Source organism: Theobroma cacao, chromosome 1, assembly GCF_000208745.1.
Source record: "Theobroma cacao cultivar B97-61/B2 chromosome 1, Criollo_cocoa_genome_V2, whole genome shotgun sequence".
NCBI lineage: Eukaryota > Viridiplantae > Streptophyta > Magnoliopsida > Malvales > Malvaceae > Theobroma > Theobroma cacao.
Window position 1 is genome coordinate 5,101,168 of NC_030850.1, and position 15,954 is coordinate 5,117,121.

The window sequence follows — 15,954 nt, forward strand, 5'->3', positions numbered from 1 at the left end:
TGTATATGGTGCTCAGCAGCTCAGGTTCTGGCCTGTACCTGCCAAGTGAGTCAAGGATGTAGAGGAATAGATTGAGGTGTATTTGTGTCAAGTGGGTATATCAGAAACAAAATTACTATGAAAAACCCCTGAAAGTTTGACATAATGCTACCCTTTTTTCTTCCTTTTCTGTGTTTTTGGCTTTTCTACTTTCCTTTCCTTACCGGTTCTTGAACACTGCTGCCAAACTCAAGGCAAATGTCAAGCACCTAACCTTCGAGGACAAGAGAAAAGAGCCAGTTTCTTCTCTGATATTTACCAAAAATAAAGCCTGGCACTATATTTTTCTTAATTTCTTTGTCTTAAGTGACTTAGAGCTTTTATTCATCCTAAGACAAAAACATAGAAATCGGGAAAAGCCATGAGCATCTTATGTTCAAATGACAAGCCATCCTAAGATTCTATTGCGGTGACCATAGCGTATAAACCTGTTTCAAAATGGTAAATTGTCCGAATTCAAAAACAAAGATCAAATCGACTTGAAAAGTAGCCTCAATTTTATATGGTAAAATTTCAAGTGAATCCATTTATAACATGGGATTAAATTCTGCACTGATTTTCAAATTCAGAGAACTGCTTGGATTGCCTTGTACTCTTGTTTGATTCTTGGATTTGCACTTTTGTCCTTCTTAATTTAATTTAATTCAGTTTCATTAACATTCCACATTGTGAAAATGACAGATTCAACAAGTCGCAGTCAAACCCCATAATCTAAAACCTTTGAAGCAACACTTGGGAATCAAAGAGTGAGTCTGAAGTTATTAAATGCTGAAAATTAACCACTGCCTCCCTCTTTGTTTTTCACCAAAACTCAGACACACGATCCTTTCGCTTTCTTAACAGCTGCAATTAGCCAGGCCCTTCCTCAAGACCCTAATCAAGTAAGAGATCAAATAAAAAAAGAAATAGACCTATTGGGTCCCCTTCCTTTCTGATGTGGATTCTCCCAATTTGTTTGCCTCTTCTGAATTGTTCCTTTCACTCTTCTGCCACCTTTCCCTATCTCTCTCTCTCTTTTCACACAATGAGGTCAGACCACCACCCACCACCACATACCCCAATTTATTACCCATCTCTTCCTTCCTACTCTCTCTTCTCTCATAACTAAGCTGCCAATATTTTTATTAGTATTTGTAACTTAGCCAGTTCATTTCCTTTTCTTTCTGGCTTTGGTTTTTGGCTTTTTGCCTTGCCTTTGCAGCAGGGGGGTAAGTTAGTTTCCTATGTACTTGCAGTTAGAGTTCCATTGATTTTTCCATCTTTTTAGTTTCTTTCTTGGTTTTTGGTCAAGCTGGTTTTGAGAGCAATTCTATTATTACTGACTTCATGGTTACATGAAATCCTTTCAAGATCATTATGAGTTCAATTATTTCTCTCCTCCTTCACACCTCTACCTTAGTTATTTCCCTTTGCTTTCTTCTTCTTCTTCTTCTTTCTCCAGCCGCTTCCCTTGGCCAGCTGCAGCCTCCAAACTCCCCTCGGGTCAGCATTCGAAGCCCCAGCTCTCTCTTCTTTCCTAAGGTTATGCTCTTGGATGAATCTAATAATGGTGCCATTGGGTTTTCAACAGGGTTTATCCTTTGAGGAGAAAACAAGGCTGGGATCAACTCCTCCAAGTTGCCACAACAAATGCAACGGATGCCACCCTTGCATGGCGGTCCAAGTACCTACATTACCCAGCCATGAACGATTTCAACCAGGTTTGACCAAAGGAATCACTAATTCCATGCAGTTTCTTGACCCATCAGGTAACCAATACTCCAATTACAAGCCTCTTGGTTGGAAATGCCGCTGCGGTAAAAACTTTTACAATCCTTAAACGATCAAATCTTCAATAGGTTTGAAATTGCTGTTCATTGGTTTAAGCTTTTGAATTATTGTAAACTTTTTCTTGTTCTTGTCCCCGTTTGTATCGAAAAAGAAATTGTTTGATAGGGGGGGTTGGTGGGGTCTCTGGGATTCTTTGCAGATTTTGAGCATTAAATGTATACTTTAAAATCTTATAGTCATGTACAGAAGTTGCAACTTGCAACAATGCCCGTGAGTTTTTTTCTCCACTCTTTTGCTGCCTCCTGAAAGGATTATTTTTATTTATTTTGCTATACATTACTTGCTTTGTCAATGTGTCTCCTCAACTCTGAAGCTTTCGATTTTCTTGGCCTTTTCTCCTTTATCTTCTCGGGATTTTCATGGAGGCCATCAGCCCATCATCATGTATCCATCTCTTTCTCATGTCTTCTCCCCCGTTTTCAGTCTCCCCCAATCCCCATCAATTTACCAAACTGCAGGAAACATGTTAATTCTTTATTAATAAATGTTAGGTTGTATTTGTCATGCCAAAGAAACTGTTTGTTAAATTTGTGAAAGAAAACGTACATGCATTTGTGAATGGTCCCCCGGATGTACTGCAAGCATTAATGTGTTGAAAGAAATGGAAAAATAAAAATGAATGGAGTTATCAAATAAAAGCATTATTACAGAAACATTTGTAACAGCATGGCAGTTCCATGTAAAAATCCACAAGTCCGAATGGAGTGCATCCGTACAGATAGATACGCACTAAAGGAAAGATCTTAGTGCCAACAACTTCGCTTAGCTCAGTTTTGTTCTTCCTTTGTGTTGGCCTCTTGGGTAGGCCCATTAATCTATTTTCTTCCATCCCGTAGTCATATCTCTTTACTTACGACTCTGGTCACCTGCTCGCCTATTAAATCATACCTTAATGACAGCGGTCCCTACAACCTATAATGTGAATTTTTTTTATTGAAATTAAAAGAACTAGTATCAAATATTTTAAAATCATAATACATATACTTATCATTAAATCAAATTACATATTTTAATCATATTTATGTGTCTATGATGTAATATATTACCGAATGTATAAGTATCAGTCAATATCGTCATTGAAATGATCGGAAAAATATAAAAGTTAAAAAGTTTTCAAAGTTATGATAATCGTAAGTTGGATTAGACAAGCATACACTAATCTTTAAAGATTCTCTAACCATTGATGTTTAGTCAATAATGGAATGAAACACATGTGATAGTGACTGTAAAATTACACGTTACAGTTAGGTTGCTGAAGCTTTAAAATAAGTTAAGCTATATATATATATATATATATATATATATATATATATAATTTGTAAAACCTTGGTTTAATCGATTTGGTCAAATTGAGTTGAAATTTTGATTCAAAGGAAGCAACGTAGTTAAAAAAGAGGGTGCAATTATGGAGGTTCAGGTTATGTAGAATTTATGTAACTGCTCCTACTTTTTACCAACCTTTTGAAGTGGGGGCCTTTTCGTTGACAATGTCCTCTCAATGAGTGCAGCCCTATCTTCATGTGATGCAATATGAATTTTCCAAATCACGAGGACACTGTTTTGGAATTGTATTTTTGTTCAATGCCTATCTGTGTTTCTCTTCCAAACAATTATTTTATTAGCAATATTTTACTTTTTTATATAATTTTAAAAAATATTTTAAATTATTTTTTAAAAAATAAATAAATTTTAATTTTTTATTTTATGTTCAATTAAATCTTTGTCACTAATCAATATATCATTTGTCATTTTAAGTCTCATATTACTTACATATCACTATAATATATTATAATAAATAATGATGTGATATGATAATAGTGTCACATAACATTTTTCACCTTCCATGTTAGTACTATGTCAACATAATATAAATATAAAATTACAAATAATATTTTAATTAATAATAATTAATCAATAATTAATTATAAAAATTTATTTGATAAAAAAATATAAAAACTTAATTAACGTAGTAGAAAATAAAAATTTATTTAAATTTTCTTAAATAATTTAAGAATTCTTTTAAAAATTATTTTTTTAATATATTTGAATAGGAAAATACGAATCACTATACAATATACAGGGATCCATACTTCATTTCATAAATAAGTTCAATTATTTTTTATATTTAAGTTAAACGAGTAAAATGATAAATAAGACCGTTGTCATTACATGACCCAATTACAAATAATTGAAAATAAAATTACTTTAGATATATAAACAATTGCGGTAATTGTAATTCTTTTAAATGATAAGGGCACATGTTATAAAAAATCGTTCAACAAATTCATGAACCACAAGAGAAATTAATGTAAAGTTCGATCGGATGCTTGACCCAACTTATGGAAGAGCTTTTCAATTGCAAAAATTGAAACAAAGTATTTTGGGTTTCAAAATTTTAAATTTTTTTACCTTAAGCAAGAAGTCCATTTTAACTTTTAGATGAAATTATAATTCAAAAATTTTTCTCAATACTACAATTTAATAACAAATTTTAATAAGATTTTTTTTATATTCTCATTTGAATTTTCAATAATTTATAAAATGGTAAAAAGGTAAAAATCATGTTTAAATCAAAAATTAAAAATTAAATTAATTGCTTTTTTTTTCTTTATAGGTTTGTCAAAATCTTAATTTTGGAATTAAATTAGGCCTAGTGACATTATGGTCTTTGATTGGGTCACAACCCTAACACTACAACTTGATAACCTTTTCAAGTTTCAGCCCATCTTTTTCTTCGGGTGGGGTGCCGGCACAATCCAGCCCATCCCCAGCTCAAATTAGTACAACGAAACTCAGACCAGAAAGGAGAGAAAGGGTTTCGCAGCAGCGAAGCTTACCAGTTGCATTGCATTTAAGCGTTTGAAATCAATAAAATTGTAAAAATGGAGTGTGTTGTTCAAGGAATTATAGAGACACAGGTAAAAGTTTCATACCCGAAATCGTTCTTTTCTTTTTTAGAAATGTTAACCGAAGTAAATTTGCTATGGTGATCGCGTTAAAAAGATTTGTTTTTTTTTATTATTATTTTGAGATTTGCAGTATGTTGAGGCACTTGAAATTCTACTTCAAGGTCTTTGTGGTGTTCATAGGCAACGCTTAGGGGTCCATGAAATATGCCTTAAAAGTGGTCCAAATCTTGGTAAGTCATCAAATTTTTTTCACTCTGCAAAAGCTTTGGTTATGTTTACAAGTATGTAAATTATACTCTTGCTTGTTGGGTGATATGAGCGTTTTAACCCGTTGGGTTAATGTTGTAAATGAGTTTCCTGCTGAATCATGTATCAATTGATGATTTCTTGTGTCTTTTCCAATTTCTAACATGGGTGTATTTGTAAGAATAGTATAATGAATTTGTTCATAAGTGTTAGGTTCTGCCTTTCTAATGCTAAGACTTTTACAGGATTTGTTGCTTCCGAGGTCAGATTATTGTGTGATATTGAGCAGGCTGAACCTACATGGTAAACTGGAGTTTCTAACTTTTTTCATTTCTGGGTAATTTATTGTTATTTTGGATGTTTATTAAAACCTTTTATATTGTTTGTAGGACTGTTAAACATGTTGGGGGTGCAATGAGGGGTGCTGGTGCAGAGCAAATTTCGGTTCTGGTTAGGAGTATGGTAGAAAGCAAAGCAAGCAAGAATGTGCTTCGATTATTTTATGCACTGGGATACAAGTTGGATTATGAGCTGCTGAGAGTGGGATTCACCTTTCATTTCCATAGGGGTGCTCCAATAACTGTAACCGTTTCATCAGTTAATAAGATGCTTAAATTGCATGCAACAGATGAGGCTGTGCCTGTAACACCTGGTATACAGCTTGTTGAAGTGACTGCCCCTGCGACCTCAGAAAATTATAATGAAGTTGTTGCTGCTGTTTCATCCTTCTGTGAATATCTTGCTCCGTAAGAGTTCCATCTACGTTCTTAAGATGCATGGTTAAAGAACTTGTCTATCTAATCAAATTCTAGTCTGTACTTAGAAGCTTGCCATGCTTTCTTCAGTTCCTGATGATTGGACAATCCTGACTATAAAGTATCATTTGCATTAAGGCATATAGAATAATCTGTTTTCAATGTTTATAATTGAAAATTTTTTTTTCTTAGGATATGGTTGTAATTACACCCATCTACCTTCTAGTCCATGGTATCAAGTCTTTGGTGGATCCTGATTTAAGGAAGCGAGTTAACAGAATAAATTGGAGATTAAACGGACATATTCTAGGCTCTGTAACTTCTTTGATTGTATTATATGCAACTCATTCAAGCTGGTGGTGTTTTATTCTGCAGGCTGCTGCATTTGTCAAAGCCTGGTGCTTCGACTGGAGTTGTCCCTACAGCTGCTGCAGCTGCTGCATCTCTCATGTCTGATGGTGGGGGCACAACCTTGTAATAGAATTTGTAAAATTGCAGAATGTTAAAACTTAAAAAAGTACTCTGCACGAATGATGAAGGAGATGATGCATTGCCAAATTTCATTTCCCCTCTTATATATGGCTGTCAAAAATATCTTGTGAATGCTATATTTTCAATCCCCATTTTTAACTTAAAAGATTTTATAGATAAAAAAGGAGGGTGTACTTGTGGAGTTTCTGCAATATGTGGGTGGAACAAGGAATCTGTGTCAGTCAACTGAGCCTTAAACCTGGAATTCCTAGCTTGGAACTTCTCCTCCGTGGAATATTTTATCGCAAAATATATTTGCATGGTAAGCCATCATCAGGTTGATAATAGTACATGAACAATCTTAATAGTTGATGTAGTTTTCCTTGTCACTCAATCTTCAATCTAATGAGACGAAGAAGAAATTTAACTCACGTTTCGAAAGGCAAAGATAACCAAATGGTGCCCCAGATTTGTGTCAAAATTTTACTATGAGGGTCTAAATAGCATCGTTTTCTTTCATTGAAACCGATCGTTTAAATCCGTTAGAAAGTAGCCTGGAGATATCCACAGCCACACGAACCAAACCCGCCAAATTTCACCTCCTCAACTCAAAAACCAAAACTCTCCACTTTACACCAATCACTCCAGCCAAGCCATGGCCTCTCACTCCACACTCCTTTTCTCTCCTCCAAATCTCTCTCCCAAATTCTCTTCTCTCTTTCATTACTCCCTACAATCTCTCACTTTCCAAACCAAAAAACCATCATCACTTTCCTTAACAAACACGAGAAAACGAAGACAACTCTCAGTTTCTGTCGTCTCAGCTTCTCATTCTCTTCAAGCTCTCATTTTGGACTGCGATGGAGTCATTCTAGAATCCGAACACTTGCACCGCCAAGCTTACAACGATGCTTTCTCTCACTTCAATGTTCGTTGCCCTCCTTCTTCACAGCCTCTTAACTGGGAACCTGAATTTTATGATGTGCTCCAGAACCGGATTGGCGGTGGCAAACCCAAGATGAGATGGTTTTTGTTTTTAATATTTCTGGGTTTTTTTTATTTTTCTTATTTTTGGTTGTCGTTGAGAATTTTTTTTGGTGTTTTTGAAGGTACTTCAAGGAACATGGATGGCCATCTTCTACCATATTTGAAACACCGCCTGAGGGTGATGCGGAGCGAGCCAAGTTAATTGACACTCTTCAGGTATTATTCTTATTATTAAGGTCATGTTTTTGATGTGGTGATTATCAATGAATCACGGCTAGTCATCTGATTATTCTTTCTTTCTTTTTTTAATTTTTAATAATCAGCATTGATTTTGATGAGATAATAGTTGTAGTTCATTGATAATTAGTAAAACTATACATCAATAGTGCATCAACTATAAAGTCTTATTATTATTATCATTTCAGTGTAATGTAATGGAAATTAAGTTTTCTTTTGATTAAGTGAATGTATAAAGCTGGAGGAAACAAGGAATAAAAACCCAATTAGGATTTAGAGTGGCTTTTATTAAGATTTTTTTTTTCCTTTTGAATCAAGTGAAAGAAATTATGTTAGCTTATATGGAATTCTATCTACTGATAGATGTGATCCTGTTATGTGTTTGCAGGATTGGAAGACTGAAAGGTACAAAGAAATAATCAAATCTGGAACTGTAAGGAAACTTATTGTTCATTGCATTACAATTTTCATTTTTCTTTTCATTGAATCTGAATTGGTTATCCATTATTATTCAATTAGAAGCTGTTTAGAGTATTATAGAGTGGTATTGTTTTTATCAGGTGGAACCTAGACCTGGCGTTTTAAGATTGATGGATGAGGCCAAGGCTGCTGTAAGATACAACTTACTATCATTTAAGATTGAGAATCAAATTCATGTTCTTTTCCCTTTCCAATCCGGTCACTGTAGATGCAGTCTTTTGCTTTTGTTTTCCCTATTTGGGTCACCTTGCCAAACCTCTTTCTTTGGTTGCATTGGGTTGTGTAGAAATCTCTCTTTTCTTTTATTGGCCAGAGTGCAGAAATCTCTTTCCACTTCTGGATGAATGTTTTTATTTTCCTTTCCTTTCCTTTTTTTTTCCAATTTATTTTATAGTATTTGAATTGTTTCTTTTATCTGTTATTTTCCTGTGATGCCATTTTGTTTTCCATTCCATTCTACAGGGAAGAAAGCTAGCTGTTTGCTCTGCAGCAACTAAAAGTTCGGTTATACTCTGTCTTGAGAACCTTATTGGAATGGTATGTTCTGGTTACAACATCATGATCAACAAGTATCCTTTGTTTCTGTTTCCTTATTCTTTTATTTTCTTGTATCTTGTTATAGGAGCGTTTTCAGGGTCTTGATTGCTTTCTTGCAGGTATGTTCGGTACTTTTAACACATGTTTTGGTTGTTAGATGTATTGTACACCTATGTGAATCAAAACATGTACTCAATGCAGGCTTCTCAGTATGATATATGAGGTGCATTCTTTCTATGTGGAATTTTCAGTATTCTTTTGTATAATCAATAGAAATTCAGATGTAATTCTGTTTGGAACAACATTCATCTGATGATTCACTAGCTTTGAATAAATTGAAACTAACAGAACTGAATTGAAGTTCTGTTTGGATTTTGAAAGAATGACATACCATTCCTCACCCTATATAAAATGCATGAGAAAAGGAAAATTAGTGCAATGCAGTTACAAATGCAACCTATTTTGTTTGGAATTGGAATTGTCATAAAATTCCGGAATAAGTTAGGTCCCCCCTTAAGAAATGCTTCTAGACAAGCTATTTTGTAAACTTGATTCAATATGAATTAAACTCTGAAGTTTTATATGTTCCTAAAGCAATACTCTCATTGGTTGTCTTTTGTACTTTTTCCTTTTAGTTAGGTCAACTTAAGGTTGTGGCTGTGCATTTGACCCATTTTTAATTTGTCATTTCTTTCTCTGCTTTCCTTATTGATGATTTTCGACTCTTCAACTCTTATTCTCTTTTCTTCTATGCTTGTAGGTGATGATGTGAAGGAAAAGAAGCCTGATCCATCAATATATCTGACAGCTGCCAAGGTAGTTATCAGTGAACTCTATCATGTGCATTTAACCATAGGGTTGCCTATTCTTATATTTCTTGTCTTTCAATCTTTGCTTTCTGTATGTGGATCTGATTCAAAGATCTTATATATGGCAGAGACTAGGCGTGTCTGAGAAAGATTGCTTGGTGGTAGAGGATAGTGTGATTGGACTACAGGTGGATCTTCTATACTCTAGAAAACAGATAGACATGTTAATTTTAGACCAATGACTTCTAAATTTGGTCCAACAGTTGGAGAAAACTGCATTTTATCTTTTGAATTTTGGTTCTTATCTTCAATTGATTAGATGATGAGAGTTGACAGCCAATATGTGTTTCAAATTATTCAATTTGAGTTCCTTTCTACATATTTCTAGGCCATTACACAATGAATCCAATTCATTTACCTTAGCTAAAATCTAAGTCAAACTAAGTTTACTTTTGTACCTTTCTGCGAAGAAACTGTGTCCAATCATGTAACTCTAGTAACACTGTAAGAGTTATTGAAGCAATGAATTTGTGCTAGTTGACAATGTCAATCTTTCTAGCCGTAGACTCTAACAAGTTTATTAACCATGACTAAAGTTTAAGCAAACTTATTTCACCTGTGCAGGCAGCAACAAAAGCTGGGATGCCATGTGTGATTACCTATACTTCTTCAACTGCTGACCAGGTGAGGTCTATAAGTTATACTTGCTGACAACTGGTAGTTCGACAGTTGCTCGTTGAGACAACTGAGTTGTTGTTGTCTAACTTTGTTCAGGATTTCAAAGGTTCTATAGCAATTTACCCTGATTTAAGTAATGTGAGGTATGCCACCACTTCATTTCAGGTAGTATATTTTTCTTTTCCCTCCCAATTTGTGTTTTATTCTTATCATTCTGATTGTCCATCCAGATTGAGTGACTTAGAGTTATTGCTCCAAAATGTCGCTGCTGCTAATTAGGAGATTCAGCACAAATTCTTGGAATTCAAAGCAAGATCGTCATTGATCTTATAGATTGTTTACTGCTTGTTTACTGCTTGCCTTTAAACATTTATTAAGTGCATCTAATCATAACTCAGCCATTTATTTTACCTACTTGCCTCCTCCCAGGAAATTAAAAAAGAAAAAAAGAAAAAGAATTAGATGATATGTCTGTGATTGTGATTTGTCTTGTACTTTTATATTCATAGACGGCAATTGTAAATGTAAAAGAATTATAACATTGAGGCAGCAAAATATTGCAAATAATTTAATTCAAAATTTCTCTTTCCTACTGCATACAGGCATCTCTGCCTCCCTCAGCTCTACGAGTTTGCTCTATTGCCAAAGTCTAATTATTTTAACTTTGCAATTGATCTTTACCGAATTGGGCATTCAAACCATCCAACCTGTACTTGTTCAATCAACTCATAAAAGGCATCTATCTCTCCCTCCTTCTAAAAGTTGATTTTATTCATGTGCCATTTAATCTGTTTTCTTTTTCATGAATAATGGAAAAAAAAAAAGAAACATAGAGAAAATGACACTTACATTTTTTTTTGGTAGCTCGTGATATATACAGTCTGCGTTGCTGAATTATATTCTTTCAGAGTACATATTTTACGACTTACACCAACCCCTCTGACCCATATTCATGATTCCATTCACAATACGATCTTCTTCATTCTAAGAGGGAAGACTATAAGCCCCACTTTGATCACAACAAATACGAATTTGATCAATTCAAATAAGTAATGTCGTGGATCCTAAATCAGTAAAAAATGAAATAAGTTTTGAGTTTATAAATAAATGTCTTCTTTAACTTGGTATCTCTTTTTTATTAAAAATATAGATCTGTGACAAATAATATCATAATTTATTAAACTTTTCATTAATGTGAAACTTCTTATGAGAGATAGTAGAATTGAGAAAAAATCAGACCAAGAGTTGTTTGACTTAGTTTTTTTTTTTTAGCTTAAAAGCTATTATGAAGCTCTTATAAAAATTAATAATTTTTAAAATTAAACTAAAACTGTTTAACAAAATAAATTATATAAGTTCTAATTTCGATTAAAATTATCATAAAGAGTATTCATATTATTTTCAATCACTTAATAAATTATAACGAAACGTTTCAAGTTTATATACAATTTCAGATTTTAAAATCAAAAAAATCAATAAAAAAATGGAATAACCCTCAAACTTATATAGTAGCAATAATACTAAATTTTTGTTGATCTAATAAACAATCAGATCATGATACTTCAATTCCTAAAAAAGAAGAGAAAAGAAGAAACAATGTATTTAACATTAAAATCATTTTTTGTGAAAAGGAAAGAAAACTTTTAAATAGTATTTAAATACAGTTTTAAATTTTAAATTTTTTTTAAATTTTTATAAGAACAAAAAAATTTAAAAACTTATTATTTTGTTGCTCGGTCTTTTTTTTTTTTCTTGGTAGTTTTTATAGAGAGAGGTCGAGGAGAGAGATACCAATTTGTGTTGGAGAATGGTCATGTTAAGGAAATGATGGAAGGGAAAAGGGAAAATCAGACGAGGCAAAATGCCCAGGAATGGAAGAAGAAAGCTGAAGCTGCTACAAATGTCGGTGGATCTTCTCTTAGTAATCTTGATAGAGTGATTAAGGAGGCTCTCCTTCTTGGTTAAGTGGGAAAACTAGCTAGTTTGGTTTACAATAATTAAGCACCTCGTCATTCGTACTACTGGCTTTTCTTTCTGCTCTTTATCCAATATTTTCTCGTCAGCCTATTACCTTGTTCCTAATCTGCTTTCAGGTCCATTTGTACCTTAAAGTTGTAATAATGCAACTCAACAGGCTTCTTCAAATAAAACATAATCTTTCTTTGATATATAGTATATCTAGCATCAAGTATTAAAAATCTTTTCTATTTAACAAAGAAGAAAAAGAGAAAAACTCAGATAATTTGAAAGGGTAGCTAATTGCCAGTTGTTGCTAGTGTTTTGTGTGGGATATCATTCTGTAGTTCGTGCTTGAACCGCTTTTGCAAAATTATCATAAATTAGTAGACCAACCTGGGCTCAAGCCCGAACCTAAGCTTTCAATATGTCCAACAAGCCTAAGCCCAAATCATCGATGTCTCTGAGATTAATATATACATACAACAGAAGTCTCCTTCCCTCCCTCCTTCCAAGGGTTTGCTCTATTGTTCTTTTCAGTTTCCGCATTGGGATTATATCAGACTTTGCAATTGAATTTTGTCAAATTGGGTATTTAAATTATTTTAACTTTTATCTGGCCTATAAAAGACTTATTTAAACTGTTTTTTTACATATTGTGATGCTCATATTATCATGACATTTACACACACATATCATGTTGTTTTTACAGTAAATTGATGGATAAATAATGAAAATAATTTTAAAACATTATGAATGACAAATGCAAATTTGTTAATCAAAGTCAATAATGAATTTATAAAAACTCTTGAACTTTCATTGACTTTTACTGAAAAATAAACAAAAAATGTACATAAATATTAATTTTTTGTATAATTGAAAAGAGAGAGATTTGAACTCTACTCTTTAATTAAGAGATTATGCACTAATCAATGAATCAAATGTTCGAATGCTTATAAATATTAATTTGATTCTTTCAATATAATTATTACGAGAGAAATGAATTACATTTTGAAGTTGATTTGATTAAATTGAATAAAGTGCGACATTTATGATCTCGGATGCCTACGGACACCAACACGGGTGCAATAATACATATGTACAAAATAAGGTTGTTGGAAATATTGATTGGACAAGCACTGGACAAGTATTGCGATGATATAATGGGTTGGTAAATTTATTTGTGGCCAAGAGCCTTTATAATTAAGGCCTGCCAAAAAATTGATGGAGACAAGTAGGCTGGTAAATTTATTTGTGGCCAAGAGCCTTTAGCCGGTGGCATCTTCACATTGAACATGGCGACCATTTGGATTGTCGCATTCAAATTGTCGCTTCCAAACCACAAACTGTAGTTATCAATTAACATAGTACAATCATCCAATACGATATTTATAAAAAATTATATATATTAATAATTATATTTTATTTTTTAAAAATAATTATATTATATTTAATTAAATATTGAAAATGTATCACATGATACATAATATGTTTTTTACTGTAAGCGATGTATCGTAATATAGTGGATATATTTTTTCTATATAATTATTAAAAATGATTTATTTATTTATTTATTTATTTGCATTAAAATATGAAAAATTATTTTTTATGAATTTTAAGGATATAGATGTATATATTTATTCATATTTATATTTTATATGTAAATTAGGATATATTGTGATCAATATGTATATATATATATATATAGTCAAAATAATAATTGGGTCGACTCCTTAGCAATTTAGTTACATATAAAACAAATGATTACGTTATATTGATATATATATATATATATATATATGAAATTCATCCAACTTAATTTTTGGTTCACGTCAAGTCGTTTATCTGAAAATTTCAACCGTTCCTCCATTTGTTAAAAATAAAAATAAAATAAAACCTAATCATTAAGGTGAGTAAAATAAAACCAAATCAATTACTCATCCAAATCAAATACGATTTGAATAAAATGGCTTAATTTAATTAGTCCATTGAGTCAATTGATCCAAAATATTTAATCTAATTAGTTTTTTGATCGATTTTGGATTTTAAAATTTTTAGACTAAACCGACCAAAAAATTAAAGTAATTATATATATTAATATATAATATTATATATATTATTTTTAAATTCACATAAAATATAATATACATTAAATATTTTCAATTCTTCATTTTTATTTTTTAACCATCCATCCAATCCTTTACTCTTTCTTTTTTTCTCACCTTTACTACTTTACACTTTACTTTTTTAGTCTTTCTTTTTTTCAAAACCTAAACTTAAATCCTAAGTTCCTATGCTTGCACAAGCCCTTATTTATACTCAAGATTGATTACGTGAATCTTCATCTTTCAATTTCAATGAGATTGAGTTGAATATGACAGATACTGAAAAAGTTAAATTAGTTAATTGTAATTTTTCATTTTATTTTTTCTTTATTTTTAAATTTTTTTTTGTTTATGCATTTTAAAAATGTCAAAAATTGAAATTGTGGATTCTATTTCCGTTGTTGACAATGGATAAGTGAAGAGGTTAGAAATGCATTCTTTACACTTCAATTGAGGTAAATGTTAAATTTTATGACTATTTACATAATTTTTCATTTTTAATCCTCTTTTATTTTGTTATTACAAAAAATTTATATTAATTATATTTTTTATTTTCTTTCAATTGTTAGATAGCTTATGTGAATGAATGTAAAGAGCCAAGTTATGAAGGAAATTTAAGTTAATAATTTGTGATGGTTAATGATTTTGGGTTAGATAGTTTTATTTTATTTTATTTTTATAATTAAAAGAAGGGAGATTCGAATCTTATTGTTTAAACAAAAGAATCATATACTAACTAATAAGTCAAATGCTCAGGTGCTGTTAGATAGTTTTATTTTGTAGATGTTAGTTTTATTATTTAATTTTTTGTTATGTTAAATCTTAAATGTTAATTTGATAGTTTATGTAAAAAGATATAATTATGTGAGTGAAGGAACAAATGTTATGTTTTTTTTTATGTTTAGATTATTTGTATATTTTATAATTATGGGTGAAGTTTAAAAGTTTTGATATTGTAATTTACAAAAATTAAATAAAATTTTGATCCGATAGTCTAAATCGGACCAATCGAACCAATTTGATGTTTAATTAATTTAATCCTCCTTTAAATTTGGTTAATTTTCTAAAATATTTAATCTATTTAAATTTTAAGTGTAACGTAGACCTAACAATTTGTGTTAGCGTATCGTAAATGTGTCAAATACGATTATACACGAAACACGTTAAAGCTAAATACGAACACGACAAATTTAATGTTCGTGTCTTAAATTTAAAACACATACACATATACATTTAATACACGTGTAACACGACACGACACGATTAACACGTTTATTAAACGTGTCAATATACAACACGACACAATTAATAACACGTTTAAATCGATTAACATGTTTAACACGATTAAATAAAAATATTTATAATTAAATATAATTTATTATTTAAATTTAAAATCTATAATTATAAAAATAATTATAACAAAACAAAAATAATAATAACATCAAATAATCACCAAAAGTTAAAAATTAGGATTGAGCATGTATAATTACATTATACCCTTTATAAAATTAAAAAAAACTTATTAAAATAATTATTTAAAATTATTTATATAAGATTAAAATAGTTTTTAACTATTAATTTTTAATAAGTTAATAAATGTGTCACGTATACACGTTTAAATACGATAATACGATTAAGTAAATGTGTTTAAACGTGTTTGTTGTGTCTAACACGTTAGATACGAAAATTTTGGTATCTTAACGTGTCAGACATGAAAATTTTTGTGTCTTAACGTGTCAGATACGATTAAACACGAAATACGTTAAGACTAAACTTAAAACTTATTTAATCTGTATCTTCTCGTGTCGTGTTAATGTGTCGTATCTAAAATTATCAAATCTAGTATAACGAACCAAACCACTTAATTACTCTCCCCTTCCTAATTAGAATGCGGCTGCTACTTTTTAACTTTCAT

At 31.3% G+C, this 15,954-nt stretch overlaps 3 protein-coding genes across 3 annotated transcripts; all 3 read left to right on the forward strand.

The window, feature by feature from the left end:
• On the forward strand, positions 1,064–2,096 carry LOC18611537 (EPIDERMAL PATTERNING FACTOR-like protein 1). The gene is made up of 4 exons (XM_018116903.1): positions 1,064–1,068; positions 1,168–1,247; positions 1,481–1,521; positions 1,610–2,096. Exons 1-4 carry the CDS (start codon positions 1,064–1,066, stop codon positions 1,856–1,858), a joined length of 375 nt encoding a protein of 124 aa, XP_017972392.1. The 3' UTR covers positions 1,859–2,096.
• Positions 4,596–6,389, forward strand: LOC18611538 (mediator of RNA polymerase II transcription subunit 18). The gene is made up of 5 exons (XM_007047841.2): positions 4,596–4,787; positions 4,909–5,008; positions 5,270–5,327; positions 5,414–5,770; positions 6,155–6,389. The coding sequence occupies exons 1-5, from the start codon at positions 4,752–4,754 to the stop codon at positions 6,255–6,257; spliced, it is 654 nt and encodes a 217-aa protein (XP_007047903.1). The 5' UTR covers positions 4,596–4,751; the 3' UTR covers positions 6,258–6,389.
• LOC18611539 (haloacid dehalogenase-like hydrolase domain-containing protein At4g39970) lies at positions 6,809–10,557 on the forward strand. The gene is made up of 11 exons (XM_007047842.2): positions 6,809–7,276; positions 7,360–7,453; positions 7,863–7,907; positions 8,035–8,085; positions 8,417–8,491; positions 8,577–8,610; positions 9,252–9,307; positions 9,429–9,488; positions 9,925–9,984; positions 10,075–10,121; positions 10,209–10,557. Exons 1-11 carry the CDS (start codon positions 6,906–6,908, stop codon positions 10,255–10,257), a joined length of 942 nt encoding a protein of 313 aa, XP_007047904.2. The 5' UTR covers positions 6,809–6,905; the 3' UTR covers positions 10,258–10,557.